This window comes from Nanorana parkeri, unplaced genomic scaffold (genome assembly GCF_000935625.1).
Source record: "Nanorana parkeri isolate BGI_ZX_2015 unplaced genomic scaffold, ASM93562v1 scaffold359, whole genome shotgun sequence".
NCBI lineage: Eukaryota > Metazoa > Chordata > Amphibia > Anura > Dicroglossidae > Nanorana > Nanorana parkeri.
The window spans coordinates 513551-532686 of record NW_017306627.1 but is presented as its reverse complement, the minus strand read 5'-3'; the positions used below and the strand labels follow the sequence as shown (position 1 = coordinate 532686).

General features: G+C 38.2%; 1 protein-coding gene across 1 annotated transcript in view; it reads left to right on the top strand.

Moving 5' to 3' along the window:
• The window catches only part of LOC108788893, a 50187-nt gene that overhangs the window by 5521 nt on the left and 25530 nt on the right, over nucleotides 1-19136 (top strand). Inside the window, exons 2-3 of the mRNA XM_018558795.1 lie at nucleotides 16391-16527; nucleotides 18739-18873. Of these exons, the coding sequence (XP_018414297.1) occupies nucleotides 16391-16527; nucleotides 18739-18873 (272 nt within the window). The remainder of the gene's footprint in view (nucleotides 1-16390; nucleotides 16528-18738; nucleotides 18874-19136) is intronic.

Sequence of the window (19136 nt, the reverse complement as noted above, 5' to 3'; positions counted from 1 at the left end):
GGCTGCCGAGGTAAAGCAAGCATGGGACCTCAGACAGCCGCTTCAGTTTAAACATTTAAAGCGCTGGTATCGGCGTTTAGTATCGGAGCATTTTCACCAGTATGGTGCATTCCTATGAAAGACTACATATCCCATCATGCATTGCTTCCAGCAAGCAATGATGATGCTACATTGTGGTTGTTTCCTGTGTTCACTGTGAAAATGCCTTGATGGGTGGTTGTCAGTCTGGAGAAGTGGAAATTCCTAGGCAGAATTCATTTTCATGCAGACCACTATAGGTAAGGCCCACACATAAGGCTGAGCCTCCTTGATTGAAAGAATTGAAATCCAATGAATCAAAGGGACAGGGCAGGGACAGGTTGGAAGGGAAAGAAAGGGATGGATGATGCTGAATGTTTTTCAGCCAGGAAATGATTGGGATGTATTTGACTTCCTGCATCTTTTAATAAACACTGTGAGAAGATCATAGCATGCAGTGAAATTAAAGTAAGCAAGTTAAGCAGAGAAGCCTGCACACATGTGCAAGGATGAAATTAAGGCTGGGGTTCAATTTTAAAGTGTATCTAAACCCTAACAATGAGCTTCTCCTATTTGATCTGTCTTGGTCTTTTAAATGTATAATTGAATGTGTATTGTAATATCTGTTTGATAAATAAAAAAAAATACATGTTGATCTTGCCAGAAATCGTGTGGGCTGATAATTTCCTGTGCTCTCTGCCTGTGCTGATTAGAGTTATATTGGAGTTATATGACTCCATTTGTTGTCATAATTATTTATACCTTTCTGAGACTTCTATAGATAGCTGAACTCTCCAAATACTTTGGATCCATGATGATCTCTATTGTATTCAGACGGTTTTTGGCAAACAATAGGGTAGATGTTGTATTTGAAGGTCAAAAAAGGGTATTCTTTCTCCCCCACCTTATGTGGATATCTTGCCTACTGATGGCCAAATGTTGCACTGAGGAAAAAAAAAAGTTACATCATACAAAGAGTAGGATATACAGAAAAGAGGTGTAACAAACTCAATAACCGCAAGGTGGCAGCATACCAGAACAATAACCATATCAATACACAATAAACATAAATTCAACTGCATTGCCATACAACTTCTGGAGGCAGCACCGTTGCATTGTTCTCAGTTAGTTCTGAGGACTAAAGAACTACACCCTGCTATGTTATGGACAATGAGCGAGGGGCAAGGGTATGTGGTTCCATCTTGTGTTTGTTGTCCTGATACAAAAGGGTGACTGAGCGTTATCATCTTAGGACTGGGAGTGCATTACTGGCAGAGTTACCAGGTGAAAATAAAAGAGGAAAAAGCCCTGAATTAAAACAGAATGAACAGTACTGCAGCCACCACACCTATGAACTGGTAAGCTGCAATATATCATTTTTTTGTTTTTGGGATTGGATTAGCTATAAGGAGAGTTGTGTACATGGACTGCAGAATAAGTGTGCAGTACTGCGACTAGGCTCAGACTTCCCAATATTCATTACAATATTTTTCTCTCTTGAGAGTCCATTTACCATGCTCTAATGTAACAGCATGAATAAACTAGCATGGACATGGTTATCATAAATTCTAACTTCCTTGAAGGAAGCCCTTTTTAAACAATCTGCTCCCTGTTTAGTTTCTCAAACCTTCCCCTACTACAGGATGGTGCATTTCCTTCCTTTCTTTCTCCTTTAAGTTTTTTTTTTTTTCAGTAAAAAGCAAGCCCTTTGTAGCATTAGCTGGAATTGTGTACTATGGAGTGGTTATTAGTCTGTTCACTTCAAGTTGCGCTCCTCTCTACAGGCTTCTGCATCCCACTGTGCAAGCACTACTTGAATCGTAAGTTAAGTTTACAGTTGCAATTGCTTTAGTAGTTACAAAGAAAAATAACCCAAACAATGTTTAACGCTTATCTTAGTTTGTAATTTTTCATAGTGCACTCCTAAGCAGCTCTGATAAGTGCTTTATGATACATTCAAGTACCTTACCTATTAACATAAATGTACCTCATTTGTGTATCACTCCACTGTAGAACCTCAAATCATCTCTGAATTGGTGCTGACACTGTGCTTCCTTCTGAATGGTGAGCGACTTTTGTTCACCATAGTCCCTGTGTGTGATGTAAAGTAGCCAACGCTCCAAACTATCTCCTGTGATGGACTACAATCTTATATTTAGTTAGCTAATTTGTACTGAAGTTATAGTCCATCACTTTAATGCATTTTTGAGATTCATCTCCTGAGTTTAGTGTTACGATAATCTGGGTATGTCATGATACCTAGATCTGCATCCTAATCTTGGCATTGTCTATCTAGTGAAGAGCAAATGGAGTAATCCAAGTTGCTGTACTAGCAAACTGGAACTTTGGGTGAATATTTCTATTTTTAAGCAGCTTTTTCTGTAAGACCCTCTGGTGGCTGGGAGATGCCATTACAATTAAACTGCACAAAAGACAATAGAAATACACAAGGATTGTGAACGTTGTAATATGTGCTGACAGTGAAAATGATCTCTAAAACATTCTCATATGTTAAAGACAAAATTTAACAGCCAAAACAAGCAATCATGCCTATTCTGTTGGTTCTAGGTTATATACAGCATGTTTAATTGTTGTGAAACGTTTTAATAAACAGTAATAAACAGTACATTTCACTTAACTCTAATTTATGTAGACTATGTGGATTACTGTATGTAGCTACTTATATTGGCCAAAGTTTACCACATATCACTTCTGTGGGTGCTTTTATTTAAAGTACCTCTAACATGCTAAATGTGTTGACAGAACCCCGTATATTTGTTTCAGTCTCTTTTATAAAAAACAAAAACAATACAATTTTGTCTAGTTTTTTTTTTATAAAATAAAGATACATATAATACTATATTTTTAGTTGAATTCAAATTAAAAAAGCACAATGAAATATACATACAAATAAAAAAATAAAATGAGCATTATCAAAAAGGTTTAACATATAATTGAGCCTTTTTATTTGAACACACATTTGCTTTGTTTTCTGCAACTTTATAGAAAATGCCATGTTGAGGGTAATTTATTGCAATTCATCAAGCATTCATTTATTTCAAACATGGGGAAGAAGGATAGAGGATTTAGAAAAGAAGTGATGCATTTGGTTACAAGAAAATCCATATCAAAACACATCCAAAAATTCAGGGAGAGGTTGATGTCAGAACAGGGTGATGTCAAACTTAGAAAGATATAAATTTACATTTAAATTAAAAAAGGCAATCTCCATAATATGCAAGCTTTATATACAAAAAAGGCTGGACAAGCAGCATTATATTACGTAATCACTCTTAATGTTTAAAGGGAAACTATAAGTTTTAACTACATTTCTATTTGAAATTTGTAAAAACTGCTTAAGATACTTTTTTATATTATTTGTATAAAATCTTTATTTATAAATGAAACTGTATTATGTCCATCCATGACACTGAGTTTGCAAGCATGCTCTTTTGGCAGCCTCTGCAGAATAAACATTCACTTCTGCTGAGACAAAGGAGTGTACGCTTTTCTGAGTCATTCTATTTTTAGCATGGCAGCTGCTGTATAAGGGGTGTCTTTTCAGTTTGAATGTACATTTGGAAAATACCACATTATGGCCACTAGATGGAGCTGAACAGCATAGGAAATAAGTATTTATTTCTTATGCTTCTCAGCTCCATCTAGCGGCTATAATGTGGTATTTTCCGAATGTTACATTTGACCTGAAAACAAAATTTGTTTAAAAAGTTTTTGCCTCTATTTACACATAACACATTTTCAGAGAGATTTGCAAGGTGAATTGCTCTGCGAATTGTTTATAAATATAAATAAGTTTTCAGTGCCCCAATTCTTGCCTAGAGCTCCCTCGCTTAATTACAAAATATTAGGGTTAGGGAATATGAGTGATGGGTATATATTTTGGTTCTCTGGAAAAATAAGAACAAAGCTAATTAGATCTTGCCTTTAGACCCAAGAACGTTTGCTGTACAGTTTGTCAGTATTACCAAAATACTTGTAAGAATGGTATTAAAAAAAAAAATCAAGAAGAAGCATGTGATACCTAAGATTCTAAAATTATATTCTTTTTTTTCAGGCCGTAAAGAGGGTGTATTTCATTATGATCGCCACACGAGATACCAGCTAACATACTATGATGCTCAACATGTTTGTGTACAGGATTTTGGTGGAAAACTAGCAACAAGAGACCAGTTATTGCAAGCATTGAAGTCTGGACTTGAGGAATGCCGAGCTGGCTGGATTACATTGGCAGAAGTAGCCTACCCAAGACTAAACAGTCACTGGAACTGTGGGTTTAATAAAACAGGATTAATATCTTATGGCATTAGACAAAACCTAAATGAAAAGTGGGATGTGTTTTGCTACAAAGATGATGATGACTGTTCACATTATGACCAGGTTTATTTTGGAATACCTTTTGGAACACTGGAAGTGCAAACAAGTATTTCATCTCCTACCGCTGTATCAGGTTTTACTTTCCATCCAACTGCAAGTTCTTTAAACTCATCAACTTCTATAAGAAATGTCAACCTCCTAATGGATATGATGACACCAGAGCCACAAGAAGAGGGAGTATTAGAGCCTCAAGATAGTCATTCTGAACATACTCCCACTGAAAATGTTTCTTCCTATAATAAATTAATACAAAATCAGGAAAAGATGTTTGTAAATACAACAGTAAAACTCAGTAAGCCTGATTATCAAAACAGTGATTACAAGAATGTGCCAATATCCAAGCTAGATTTACACATAGACGAATCACAAGTAAATTATTTGAATAAATCAAATGCAGTAAGTACTTTAAGAACTGAGGCCACCACTAACATAATGATAAGCATAAAACCTTTACAATCTTTTCCTAATGGCATAAGGATTCGAGGAACAAATGAACAAGTAGGAGACACTCAGATCTTTGGAATAAAAGAAATTGATAATCTGTCTTCACAGTCATCAAATACAACCACCTACAGTTCTGCATTTATTAGTAAGGTATTAGAGCCAGCAAGCACCATTGTTTCAGAACCAACAGCTATGTCAGCATTAGATTTGAAAGCAAAAGTAACACCAGTAATGAAGTCCTACTCAACCAGTAACCTCCGAACTAAAACTGTGCCATATATAATAGCAAACATAACACCAGTACCGAAGTCCTACTCAACCAGTAACCTCCAAACTGAAACTATCCCATATATGTTAGCAAACATAACACCAGTACCGAAGTCCTACTCAACCAGTAACCTCCAACCTGAAACTATCCCATATATGGTAGCAAACATAACACCAGTACCGAAGTCCTACTCAACCAGTAACCTCCAACCTGAAACTATCCCATATATGGTAGCAAACATAACACCAGTACCGAAGTCCTACTCAACCACTAACCTCCAAACTAAAACTATCCCATATATGATAGCAAATGTAACACCGGTACCGAAGTCCCACTCAACCAGTAACCTCCAAACTGAAACTATGCCATATATGACAAATGTACCCATAACATTTACATCTCAAGAAGACACAACAGCACAGAATGATTTACACAATTCCCCAAATAGTAAAAATATTAAATCGGAAATATTTTCCAAAGCAATTTATGACCAGGATTTCATGACAGCAAACTCAAAAAGTACACCTCTGACACCCTTGTCCTCAGGAAAACAAGTAAATGGTAAAACCGTTGACAGAAACACAGACAGTGTTTTCACCATTTTGTTACAATTGAGACGTAAGCCAAAAAAGGATGTTGCCATTGACTTCAACCGTATATCAAACACCAACAAGCCATACATTTCTATTGAGCGTCAAACTAATGGGTATCAGCCAGCAGCAGATAACAACAACCTAGCAGAAAGTGTTTACAAGCAAAATGAAGAGTTAACTACACAGCCCACTACATTGACTCTATTAGTTTTACAAAGAAATGATCAGTCATTTGCACACTCAGAAAGTAGTGGTTCTTCAGACATGATTTCAACATCCACTTCAGAAAAACATAGTACAATTCAACTGAATAAAAAGGGAAGAAATGAATCTTTAAGTGAGCATTCAACTTCAAATGAAATTGAGACAAATGCAGCTCGGGTGTCCACAGAAGGTGTTCTACTTTCAACCAGTGAACAACCAACCATAACATATAGGCCTGTGACTACACCTGACTACACCTCCACAAAGAAGACAGATGCAACAACATATTCACTTTTCAATCCTTCTCCACAAATAAAAGGAACTGATAACCCAGAATCTAAAATGACAGTGACAGACAGACACATGGGTAAGCAGAAACGTTCAGCTAATTATTGTCATAAGCTGGACAATAAATATTTGGTACCATTTCAGTGTGAATGTTGATATTCTTAAAATGGCAATATACAGTAAGGCTTTGATTGGCTGAGTGCCATTTCATTTACCAACACCGGTGTATTGTGTGGACTAATCTTTATTCATTTGGCTAAATTCAATAGGATGACCCTCATAGTTAATCAGGTTGAAAAACTTTTAATTAGCATCAATCCTTCCATAGAACGCCATCCTCTTCTTCCAGAGAAAAATGTTTATGCATCTGTTTATGGATCAAAGAGAAAACAATTCTAACTGCAAAAACAGTAATATCATTAATTACCTGTGGCAAATATTCCCATACCGTATTACATACAGTATTTGGTGGTAAAATTGCCTTGACCTATAAAAATCTTACTGTTTGAGCAGCAAGAAAACACTTCTTTTCTTGATTCATTTTACTCTGGTATGTTATGTTATAGTCTTATTCACGCCAGAGTCACTGCTGATAACCCCCCTACCCATACAACCTAACCCGGTTGCATCCAAAGTCAAGAACATTTGAACATTCCCAGCATAACATTTTAGTAATGCCAACTCCTATATTTCTATCCTAAAATATTTCCTTTAAAAGCTCAGAACATGTAAATTATTCTATCTTATCTGATACACAGTTCTGGATATAGATTTGTAGTGTGTCTTCACTGTGCTGCTCCTATGGTTGCCAGAAGTATGCTGACTGCACTTTCTGACTCACAGGTAAAACAATCTTTCCTAGTGTATGCAAAAAATACTGTCTGACAGGTGTATGTAAACAAATATGAGAAGTGTATAAAAATGGCCTTCAAATAAAAGTTACATTAACCATACAAAGCACTAGCAGAAAATACTACTACTGTACTGCCACCTTACCTTTCACATACATGCAAGTTGATAAGTGGATGGTAAAGAACTTGGCCATCAGTTAGGATTTTGTTTATATTTGGTAAAGGGAAACCAATGGCTTTGGTCGGTTCTACTTTGTTTTAAATTATTCTTTTAAAACTGATGTTTTATGCCTATTTTTTACTATGTATAGTCAATCTTTATTTTACAAAAGAAACATGACAAATAGATTTCAAGAGCACTATGGTCTTTCCAAAGAGAGAAGATAACGAAAGCTGTTTCTTTTCAGACTCTCAATCTTTGAGTAACTATTAACACAAATGATCTATTTAACTTAGTTCCCACTGACAACCATTGAAAGGAATCAACACGTCACCTGTTAAAGTAAGGGGGCACTATAATGACCACCAATGTAAGGGGCACTACCCTGACCACCTGTAATATCCCCCGGCTTCCTGGCTCCTCCCGACTGCGTTCCAGGCTGGGGCGCATCGGCCGCGGTGAACGCCGCTCTCCTCCTCCCCCTTGACGGAAGTGTAGATGCGTTCCACGCTGGAACGCGGAAGTAGCCCACGGCCGCGTGACGTCACGGCCGCGGGCTATTTAAACTTGCCAAAGATGCTGTGGGGTGTTCGATGATTGGGATCATAGCCCATACACCCCACAGGAACCTCACCAGCCGCCTCGAACCTCTCCTCACGGATGAAACAGCTCCCCAGCAGCCAGCATCCACTGGACTTCTCTTGGAGGAATCTGATTGCACCTACCAGCAAACTGCAAGTATCTACAAGCTATCTTTAAAGTATCTTGGCTCTCACACGCTGCCCTCTGGTGGAGACTTTGGGTATCGCCTCTCTCATTCTTTCAATACTATACCCAGTTATGCTGTATGAAGGGGAGATTTGCTGTTATCTGTCATAGAGACTTTACCATTCGCTTATACCTCAATTCCAGATAGGATTGCCATCATCAGGGATTGGGTTATTATTCTTTATTACATCGAAGGTTATTACCGATTACTACTTAGCGGTCCATGATGACTTAATCCCCTACTCTCCGTTTATGATTGAGAGAGCCGCCGGGATTTAAGCCTGACAACCGCACTACACCCCCAGTTGGAACCGCAGCTGTGATCCACCATACTATTCCAAGGCCGGGCCCTGACACCACCTGTGTTAGGGGGCACTTTACCTCCAACCACCAATGTAAGTGGACACTTCACCTCTAACCACCAATGTAAGGGAGCACTTTATATTGGTAGTCAATAGTGAAGTGCCTCCTTACATTGGTATTCATTAGTAAAGTGACACTATAAAGGTACACTGACCACCAATGTAAAGTGGCACTTATCCAGTGACCATCAATGTAAGGGGGCACTTATCCACTGACCAGCAACACTGACTAGAAATGTAAGGAGGCACTTCTCTACTAACTACCATTGTAAGAAGGTACTTTTCCACTGACCACAAATGTAAGGGGGCATGACCACCAATGTAAAGAGCACTACACTGGCCCACTCTGCATAGTTCATAGTTAGTCAGGTTGAAAAAAGACACATAGAGATATGAGATATGAAAAAAAAAGAGAAGAAAACCTAAACAGAACGCTATGCCCACAATTACCCAATGTTAATCCAGAGGAAGGCAAAAAAAAAACCCTATAAAGCATGGTTCACTTTGCTCCAACAGGGGAAAACAATTCCTTCCTGATCCCATAAGGCAATCGGATATTCCCTGGATCAACAATCTCTGATGCCTAATATACCTATAATAACTTGATATCCAATAATATTCTGTGCATTTAAGAATACATCCAGCTGTTTTTTTTAAACAATTAACTGAGCTAGCTAGAGCTAGCTCCTGGGGGAGCCTATTCCACATTTTCACAGCTCTAACTGTGAAGAATCCTTTTCGTATGCAAAGGTTAAACCTCTTTTCCTCCAGACGCAAAGAGTGCCCCTTGTCCTTTGCAGTGACCTTAACGGGAATAATTTGGCACTAAGCTCTTTATATGGACCATTTATGTATTTATACATGGTGATCATGTCCCCCCTTAATCGCCTCTTCTCCAGAGAGAACACATTCAGGACAGTTAATCTTTCCTCATAGCTGAGATCCTCCATGCCTCTTATGAGTTTAGTCGCCCTTCGATGCACTTTCTGTATAGTGCAACCTCAGTTATAATAAATCACATTACATTCTACTGGCCACTGCATTGTCTTTTTTCCTTTTCTGGTCATTATTATTCATTTAATTTTATGATTATTGCTCAAATGATTTTGTTGTATAGAGAATGGTTGTTAAAAATGATCCCCTGTTAGTGCACAATAAACTAGGTACTCCGATGGAGAAACTGGAAAACCTGGAGGGTAGCCTACAGCTCCATCTGTTGGCCATATATGAGAATTCACAATATTAATGCAGTATTTCATATTTCTGTGACTAAAAGGAAATACTTTTTACTATTTTTTTCATTTAGTTTAATTTAATAAGAAAGAAAGTAAGAGAAACCATATACAGTATATTCCATTTAACTAATATAAATACCAAAGATTTTCTTCAATTTTTCAAATCAATATATTTTGTTTCAGGTGTGTGTGGCGGCTTACTGAGGGGGCTATCTGGGCAGTTCCATAGTCCAGGATTTCCACAGTCCTATGAAAAAGATATGAATTGTTCATGGGTTATTGAAGCTCCACATGGCCACAATATTATTCTGGAGTTTTTGTCACTTGCTATAGAAGCCCATAGGATATGTGAATATGACTATGTACTTATGTATGATGGAAAGGAGAGCGATAATCATGTGCTGGGCAGGTGATGTATCATATTATTTTCCTAACAATGAAAACTAATACAATTAAATGTATCTGGAACCTTTAAAAGCGTACATCAGCATGAAATGAGCAGTAAAGATAGGCATTTTTTCTGTAAAAGAAGTTAGTTTAGTGAAGCATAATTAGGAAAGTAAATAACGTATTACCTTATGAGGCCACTTTTGAAATCTGTTGTGTAGTCTTATTGCTTTTCAGTACAAAAATATTTTTTTCCATTTAAGATTCAGCAAAAATCTCTAATTTGTATAATCCATACATTTCAAACATCATGTAAGATCCGAGGTGGGTAATGTGATTAGTAGACATTGTACTGTCAGCATGCCTATCCAGAGTTAGAGAAATGTAGGAATTTTTTAGATGGTTCAGTACCATTAAGCAGCAATATGTAGGCAGAATTCAGAAGGTGTACTTCAGACTAGAATGAAAATTTGACATTCAACCTGACTCAGTAAACACATCTTACCTGCCAATTGCTTCTATTGGTATCCTGTCATTTATATTTTCCCTGCTACCTATAGCACTAAAGTTACCAGTGACCTTATTTTCTAAATAATTCTTCATTCAAATTTGTCGAAATACAGGACAGGGCATTACATGGTTCCTGCATTACCCCCTCTCTGAGCCAACTGCAGCTCCCCCCACGCACACGCACGGGAGCATGAGAGGAAAATTATGAAGCAGGATAATTGCACAAGAGCCTGGAGTCCCCTCCCAGAAACCCTCTTAGAAGCTACCTAAAAAGTAAAGATGTCTTGAATGGATCACAGTGGTAGTTTGACACTGGGCATAAGAATTAAAGTGGGCCCCTCATTAAAATTCAGACTTCACATGAATCAGTAGAACACATATCAGTATTGTCAAATTATACTTTTATTTAAAAACTTTTGGGAACTTTTCAAATGGCAACATTTATAATTGTAGATTAATTATTTGAGGGGAAAGTAGTGTTAATTTGCAACAGCCATGATTCTTTAGTGGGGTGTGTGACTTAGATCCAAATCCAGGCTATTTGCCCACAAAGAGGGCTTGATGTAGATGCTTGATGTAGAAAAAAAGAAATATACTTATCTAATTCTGCTCATCAAATCTTAAGCTAGCCATATGCATATAGATTTCTCTTGTTCAGCCCATGAGCTAAGCAAGCAAAATCTAATTTGTTCCACCGTTGATGCTAAACAACATGAATGGATGAATCTCTCTTGCTTGCTATTGTATTCTAACAACCAGCACACATAGCTGTCTAAATCTGATCAGATGTAGATACTGTTTGGCTGACAGTTTTCCACCTGGCTCCTTTGCTTTTTCAGTCAAACTTTGTCAAGCCAACAGTGGTGCCAACAGGGGCACCTATGGCTTGAATTTAGGCTGATTCAGCATGAATCAGTCAAAATTCAAGCCCTGTATGGCCAGCATTAGGGTGTAGAGTGACCGGGGATCCTATCTTATTAGTAAGAATTTAAATATACGCCTGCATGCCTGGGCACATCCACAATAATAAGGTTCCTTGTGCATTGGAGCATTTTAGGAAGGTATAAACTTAGAAATCACACTTTTATTCTGAGTAAAAATGTACCTCTTTCTTGCCATGAATAAAACAACACTACACATGAGCTTCATCATGTGACTTAAAGCCAAGGCAAAAAAATCAATTCAAAAGGGGAGATTGCAAACTGTTTATGATGCCTTCCAAGCACTTCGAACCATTGGGCATAATAGTGTGCAGTGAGTGACACAGATTTTACACCTCTGTTTGAGGTTTGAATAATTTCAGACTGGCCAGAACATGGCATGCAAATGTTGGGTCACACAGCCCCATAGACTTCTACTGACTGCAAGAACGCAGGCCAAGAACAAGCACTGGATGTTCTACTTTTGATTTCTGCACTATATTTTCCATAATAGTCAATATTTTATCTCATGTGACCAGGTTTTGTGGCTCCAAACATCCCCCTCAAGTGCGATCAACCTCCAATGTGGTGACAGTGATAATGAGATCTGATTCTTCAGTACAGTTGGACGGGTTTTCATTACGATTCAGCACCATCCAGTCCACCTCTGGTAATGTTGAAGTAGTCGTCCAAATAAACCCTAATGTGGAAAGCAAAATGTATTATAGTAACTCTTCTCCTAATTGTAAACGTACATTTTAAATAAGCTGCACATTTGTGATGCTTTATAATATTTCTCCAGCTAAACTTTTATTTCTAGTCTTCTATAAGGGAATGGGCACAGAGCAGAGTTTTAGATAGATCAGGGAAGGGTTAGACCTTTTCTCAAGTTTTTACTGCTGTCTGTGTCCCTGGTGGGAAAATACATCCTCTCAATAGATCCTAGTTACCAAAGCGAAGGGAAATCCTTATTTGTTGAGTTGTCATCGGAACAAAAGGTGAGGGTAAACCTTCCAGCGGGGACCGCTTTCCAGTGAAAACTGTCAAGGAGGGATTTTCCCTCACTTTTTCCTTTTACATCCTGTTGCATCTCCGTAAACACACACAGCAAAATAATAAATCCCTTTCTATTCGACCCACTAAAATTGAAAGGCTTTACATACTGTACACTTGAAAAAGAATTGGTTTTATTACTGTCTGTGGCCTTCCTAAGGGATGTATCACCTCGTTTATCCAAATACCCATTGTAATTAGGATAGAAAGTGATGAGAAATCCAACATTATATAACCGTCACAGGAACAGCAATAGAGGGAAAATCTCCCCAAAGGGAAACCTATTGCATTGACAACTGTCTAAGGCAGCATTTCTCAACTTTTTAATTCATGGCACCTTTTAAAAGTATGCAAAATGTTGAGGAACCCTAGACTAAAATGTAAAAAATTTAAATTATAAAAAAAGCATGGTTGTTCCCCCTTAAAATCCATACCAGAGCTTTATCCTATATAGGGGTCTGTTATGGATTTTAAGGGGGGGACTCCACATTAGAAGCCCCCTTCTTTACATCAGGTGCCCCTTTCAAGTCAGAGTCCCCCCACCACATCAGAAGCCACCCTGATGTGAAGGCCGGCCCATATGCACCATGGATAAGCATGACACTGCAAAATTGTGGCAGCAACCCTAACAAATCCGGACGGCACACTTGTTGTATCACCTGGACAGGAAGTTTTAATCTTATTTAAAGGGGAAATTGTCAATAGGCGTTGCCCACAACAAGTCATCAAATATAAAGGTTATCAGTTTCGGTTAGTCAGAACAATTAAAGATGATCTGGTATTGTTTACTGTAATTTGCTATTTTCTATATTGCATATTGAATTTAACCTAAATGCTAAAGAGGATTGTGTCCTTCAACTGCGGGTTGGTTGTATGTTGATAACCCACCCTTCACATACAGTACATTTAAAGTTCCTGGACTAAACCCAATAAATATGAGGCATGTGTGCTGAATAAACTCCCCATCAAGTTTTATGCAGATCTGGCCTTTTGACCAAGTTGAAGGTAATTAATTCCCTGCTCAACTTGTCACATTTGCTGCCATACATCAGGATTTCTGTATATAGACACTGGTCTCTGGAGCTGGGCTTTTCTCAGCAGTCTTAATTGAAGTAATGGAAATAGGTAATGCTGGATACTTATTACAATCATATCCAGCACTAATCACTAATTGTGTAATGGAGATCCCATAGTCAGAAGCTTCTCCCACCTGCTTTGTTTCCTGGGTAGATAAATGGCAGCACCTATGCACAGATTTTATAATATGACCGCTGATAAAATATTCAAGATATACAGTATGGTGTTGATTTACTAAAAGAAATTAGGCTTAATGTTGCAAGGGAATTTGCAATTTGCAGGGGAAGTTTCTGCTTAGTTTAGTGAATGAGGTGAAGTTCTGCTGACTTCCATTATCCAATCATGTGCAGGCAAAAATACAGGTTTTTTTATTTTCTTTGCTTGTGATTGGATATGCTTTACAATGTGAAATTCCACTGCATTCACTAAACTAAGGGAAAAGTCCCCTGCAAACTACAAATTCCCTTGCAAAGTAAACAGCCTATTTGCTTTTAGTAAATCAACCCCTATGAGTTAAAAAAAAAACTTTTCAAGTAATTCTGTTAATACATTTGTGTTATAAAGGGAAAGACTGAGTATAGTCCTTTTTAAATCTGTTGTTCTATTTTCAAAATTCATCATCAACCTTTCTCAATGTTTTGACATCATAAGACATTTTAAACAGTTAATGGTTTTTATAAGGTATTCGCCTGCTTCAGGGAAAAAACAGTTTGGAAGGAATAGTTGAAGTAGACTACCAAGGATTTCGAGGAAGCATATGTCCTAAGCAATGGAGTAACAAGGATGCCAAAGTTGTGTGTCGCCAGCTTGGCTTACAAGGCCCTGCAATAGCTACCAGGTATTTTTGTTTATTAAACAATATCACTTTTGTTTTGTTTGGATTAGGAAACATTCATGTTAATCAAACCCAGCTTTAGATAACCTATGCCTGCTTGATCAGGGTATACATTTCTGGAAATTTCTTACTTGAATCAACTGAAAATGGCACCACAGTTGTCAGCTAGTAAATAGAGAGCATCAATGGTCTGTACAGCAGAGGTAGTGAATTAAAATTTAAGGAGGTCCTGTAAACAAAATTTTAATCGAGCCAAGGTCAGAATCGCGGTCCGGACAGAACGAGAAGGGTCACTCAGTCCGTGTCCATACCACAGGCCACCATTTAGGCTGCATTCACTGCAACAGCTACACTGCAACGTACAGCTGCTGGTGTGTGTTCCCAGGCAGAGTGCTAATGCAGTGATCCCGGTGCATCACAATATTTATGTATTTTTTGTGTTAGAATTCCCTTATGCGCACATGTTTATTAGAATCAGACAATGGGGGTGGCAAGCTTGGTTTTAATCTTTTTTATTTTATTATTCTTTACATTTTTTAAATTAACAAGCCCCTATGTGACATAATTTAGAGGTTACAGGTTTTCTTTAGGAGACATCAGGGGTCCATTAGACCTCCAATGTCTTTCCTGCCCTCCAGTACAGAATGTGCTTGATGATCTGTATACCGGACACTTCAGCTGGCTTCTGACAACTGAAGCATGAAGCGCTCACAGCATTGAAGTGGATGTTCCCTGGTCTGCTCCCGCTCTCCATCCTGATACTGTGTGCTGTGGTTCCGATTGGGGGGGGGGGTGCAGAAGGGAGCACCACAACAACTGATTACTAGTACAAGTGATCTGGGTGGCTGTCCAGCCGCCAACATCGCTTGTAGTTGTAGCAGCCGCCCCTGCCTGACAGCATTGATTACTAGGAGGCCAACAGTCCTAGCAACCAATGACTAAAGCAGAGGGAGGGCCTGTGCTGGGTTATGGCTGGCAGTGGAAACACTGGCCTTATAGGTCGGTGTATCCACTGTCAGCCAACCATAACCCAGTGCAGGTCGGCGATTGCGGTCCGGACAGAACCGCCACCCGATCCATGTTCAGACCGAGGTCCACCATTTAGTGATGGCTGGCATAGAGGATTATTATGGGCACTTATTTATCTTGGATTTAATTTATTTTTTGTACTATACTCTGTTCAGTTGAACCCATGGAATTATTGCCTTACCGTGATTTGCCATGTAAAAAGAGTTATGTTGTGAGAATTACTGGGGCCTACTAGTTTTTATAAGGTATATAAAACAACTGGTCTATTTTTCTCTTTTTTTATCTTAAATTTAGTTTTTACCTAATTTGTTTGTTTTGTAGCATACTATTGTGTCATTATGAATAAGACACATTATAAAACAAAATGTATAATTTTTATCTAAAATCACACTTTTTTTTTTGATCAAGTTAGCGAAACATTGTGCAGAAAATCAAATCATTTTATTTGTCTGTCCCGAGCAATTGTTAAATTCAAATGGCCAATTTTCTTCAGCACACTGCATAATGGCGATTGAGAAAAATGTTTTAAATTGATTCTGTGGCTAAACTGAAAGTACTAAAAAAAAGATGTCCCTGTAAAAAAAGAAAGTAAATTTTTTTTTATGATTTCTCCTGTTCCACTCTAAGTCACTAGGGGACACAGTAGTGATGTGGGGTTTAGCGGTAAGATCCACTGAGCGCTGCGTGGTACCAGGAGATCGACACTGCCGGAAGTGTCGGTTTCTAAAGAAATCTCAGCCAGCAATTTCTCCTCAATAAAGTTGATAAAATACAGTACTAGCAATGTTTATGGCAGAATAAAATTTGAAGGGGAGTTTATGTTGAAAGGGATACCATAGAGAGGAAAATGGGCAATCATTTTGACAAGGATTTGTTTGCACAGAATTTATAATAACTTTTTTGCACAGGCTTTTGCCAGAACTGAAAGCTTGTGTTTGTGTGTGTATGCATACTTTGTTCCTAAGCCATCCTGACTTGTTTTTGATTTGTCAGGAATAATGGAGAGGACAAAGTTTTATGGGCAATTTCCTCAGTTAACTGCAGCGGAAGTGAGGCTGTCTTGGAAAACTGCAATGTGAAAAATGCTGGTGCATGTGACACAAATGAAAGAGCAGGTGTTATTTGCCAAGGTAAAATTGTTATTAAATGCTGAGGACAATGGATAAGTTACTATGCATGCTCTGTTCACTTACACCTATATGTTAGATATTGTACTTTGTCAACTGTGTGTATTTGTAACTACCACATATGTGTCTGTTTTATAAATAGGGTCATTTTAGGAGTACATGCATGTTGGTAATTGATTTAGTTTTGCACATGTGAAATGTTTCATGTAAAATATTGTGTTTAATTTTGTGTATGTATGTATATAGACTAAGGGGTTGATTTACTAACCTTATAAACACGCCACGAACAAGTATACACCTCTGTAGTGTGTTCCCTCCCAGCATGATCTATTAGTGGAATCTAGACACCTTTGTAGTGTGTACACACCCAGCAGGTGTGTTGTGCAAAGCCCTGCATGAATTGCAAGGTGATGTTGTGTAAATTAGCTCTACGTTGTGTTGCTTGCGTTGATGAATGCAGGAATGTAAATGCATGAGCTAACCATTTTTGTCTAAACTGTGAAGCAGCATTATTAATGCATCATGTGCCTGATTTTTCCATATATGGCATTAGTGGAAATATGCTTTTAGAGACTTGCATGCCGCTATTAGAGCGGCGTGTAGCCTATGGCGCATGCTACATGACGCGCACGTACGTAAATACATAAAAACGCGCCATAACGGCGTGAAAATGTGACACATTGCTCGTGTTTGGTTGATAAATACGTTTTGCTGTGTAAAAATGCACACGCACCTGGTGCGTGCGTGTGTTTAGGTTAGTAAATCACCCCCTAAATGTTACATTTGATGAGAAAATTGTTATAGAAAAAAATGGTATCAGGAGCACATATTCTTTTACATATTTGACATGGGGTAGCGCTAACGATGTCAAGACAATTTTAAATACTCATCTAATGGGAGTTTTCAAGAGATCAGAATATCCTTATAACATGCCCTTAAAACTCAATGAAAAGTGTAGGATTTAAATTGGTAGAAAACAAATCTTATTTGGGTGGCTCTATGCTTTCTATGGGCTTTTAAAACTGTACATCTCTTAAGAACATAGTGTTCATAGAGGTGTCCTTTAAATAAAAAGTGTATCATCTCCTGTTTGTGTTAAATCAGAGGTTTTAGTTACACATATTTGCAAATATATGTGAATGCCACACTGCCTCGTCAAGGCTTCTCTGTGAAGTGTGGTTCCTAACTCTAGTATATGAGAGCCTCCATGTTGGAGCATATACAGTGAAGCAATAATTAAATTAAGGACAGGTATACTTGGAGGCAGCCCATTCCTCCTTAAAGGCACAGGGAAACACCAGAAACCCAGCACAGCACAATGGCACCCGAAGACATGCAGGGTGTCTCCACACTAAATCCATGAAGCTAAACAAAAATGGCAGCTGCGCCAATCAATGTATAAGTTTGTAAACAACGCTTAGCGAGCAATATTTGTGAGAAGGTGGGGTTACTGCTAAATATGCAATGTGTGTGGTGGGATTTGGGTGCTGCAGAAAAATTGTGAAAATTGTTTCTGGAAGGAATGTGAAAACTGGAGAGTAAACTAACTCTGTATTGAGGTGGAGCTTGCTCTTTGGAGCTAAAGTCATGACTGGGGAGATAATCATTCAGGACTAAAAACAGGAAGTTGCATTCTGAACTTTTATGCTGTGCACGGAAAAAGACATCTGTATGGGTACTTTGGAACTGAACCAAACTTTTCTCTGCAATATGTCTTCACATACACCAAAAGCATATTTTTTCTACATCTTGGGCTCCACTTTTTTTGCAATACCAATGTGTCTTATTTATAATGACACAATTCCACAATTTTAGATTTGTAGGCCTGTTAAAGCTGCCTATAGAAAAACAAGTTCATCTGCATGTGCAGACATGTTTGACCACCTGGAATTGTCTTTGGGCCTGGTTTCAGCCATAAACAGAAAATATGAATCCAGGTTTAGGCATATGCATTAGGCAGGGACGAAACTTATCTTGAGGGACACACTATCACACAGGACTAGAATTCAGGACAAGGTTTTCTAACCTGTCTGACTGCATTCTGCCCCAAAATATTTTGTCTAGGGCTATGTGGAGCTTCCAGTAAGAAACACTGGAAGGGTTTTTTCCTGAATAACTTTCATCTCTTGAGTCGACACTTAAAAAATATACTATGTGAAATTATCCACATATTTTATTTCATATTTAACATTCCTATTTCTTTTTTCTGTGTAGTGTATGAATCTTGTGCAGCTTTGAAGAATGTTGGTGTGCAGGAGTCTGGAATCTATATGATAGACCCGGATGGTGTGGATCAGGGAGAAAACCACTTCTATGTAGAGTGTGATATGGAGTCTGACCACCTAACAGGTAAACATGTAAATTATTATCAGGGCATATTAAAAGCCAACACTTTGTTTAGTTTGGGATAGAGCAGGGGTGGGTAAGAAGCCCTGTCAGTCTTCTATTGCTGTCTTTGTCATTACTGTGGACATCTAACCTCTCTATTTTTCCTGGTGACCTTGCACCAGGACTGAAAGTGATGGCAAAATCAAATATTTTAAGTTGGCCATAGTACAGAAACAGAGGGAAAATATTCCCCATGAGATACTTATTTCAGTGACAAAGGGGGG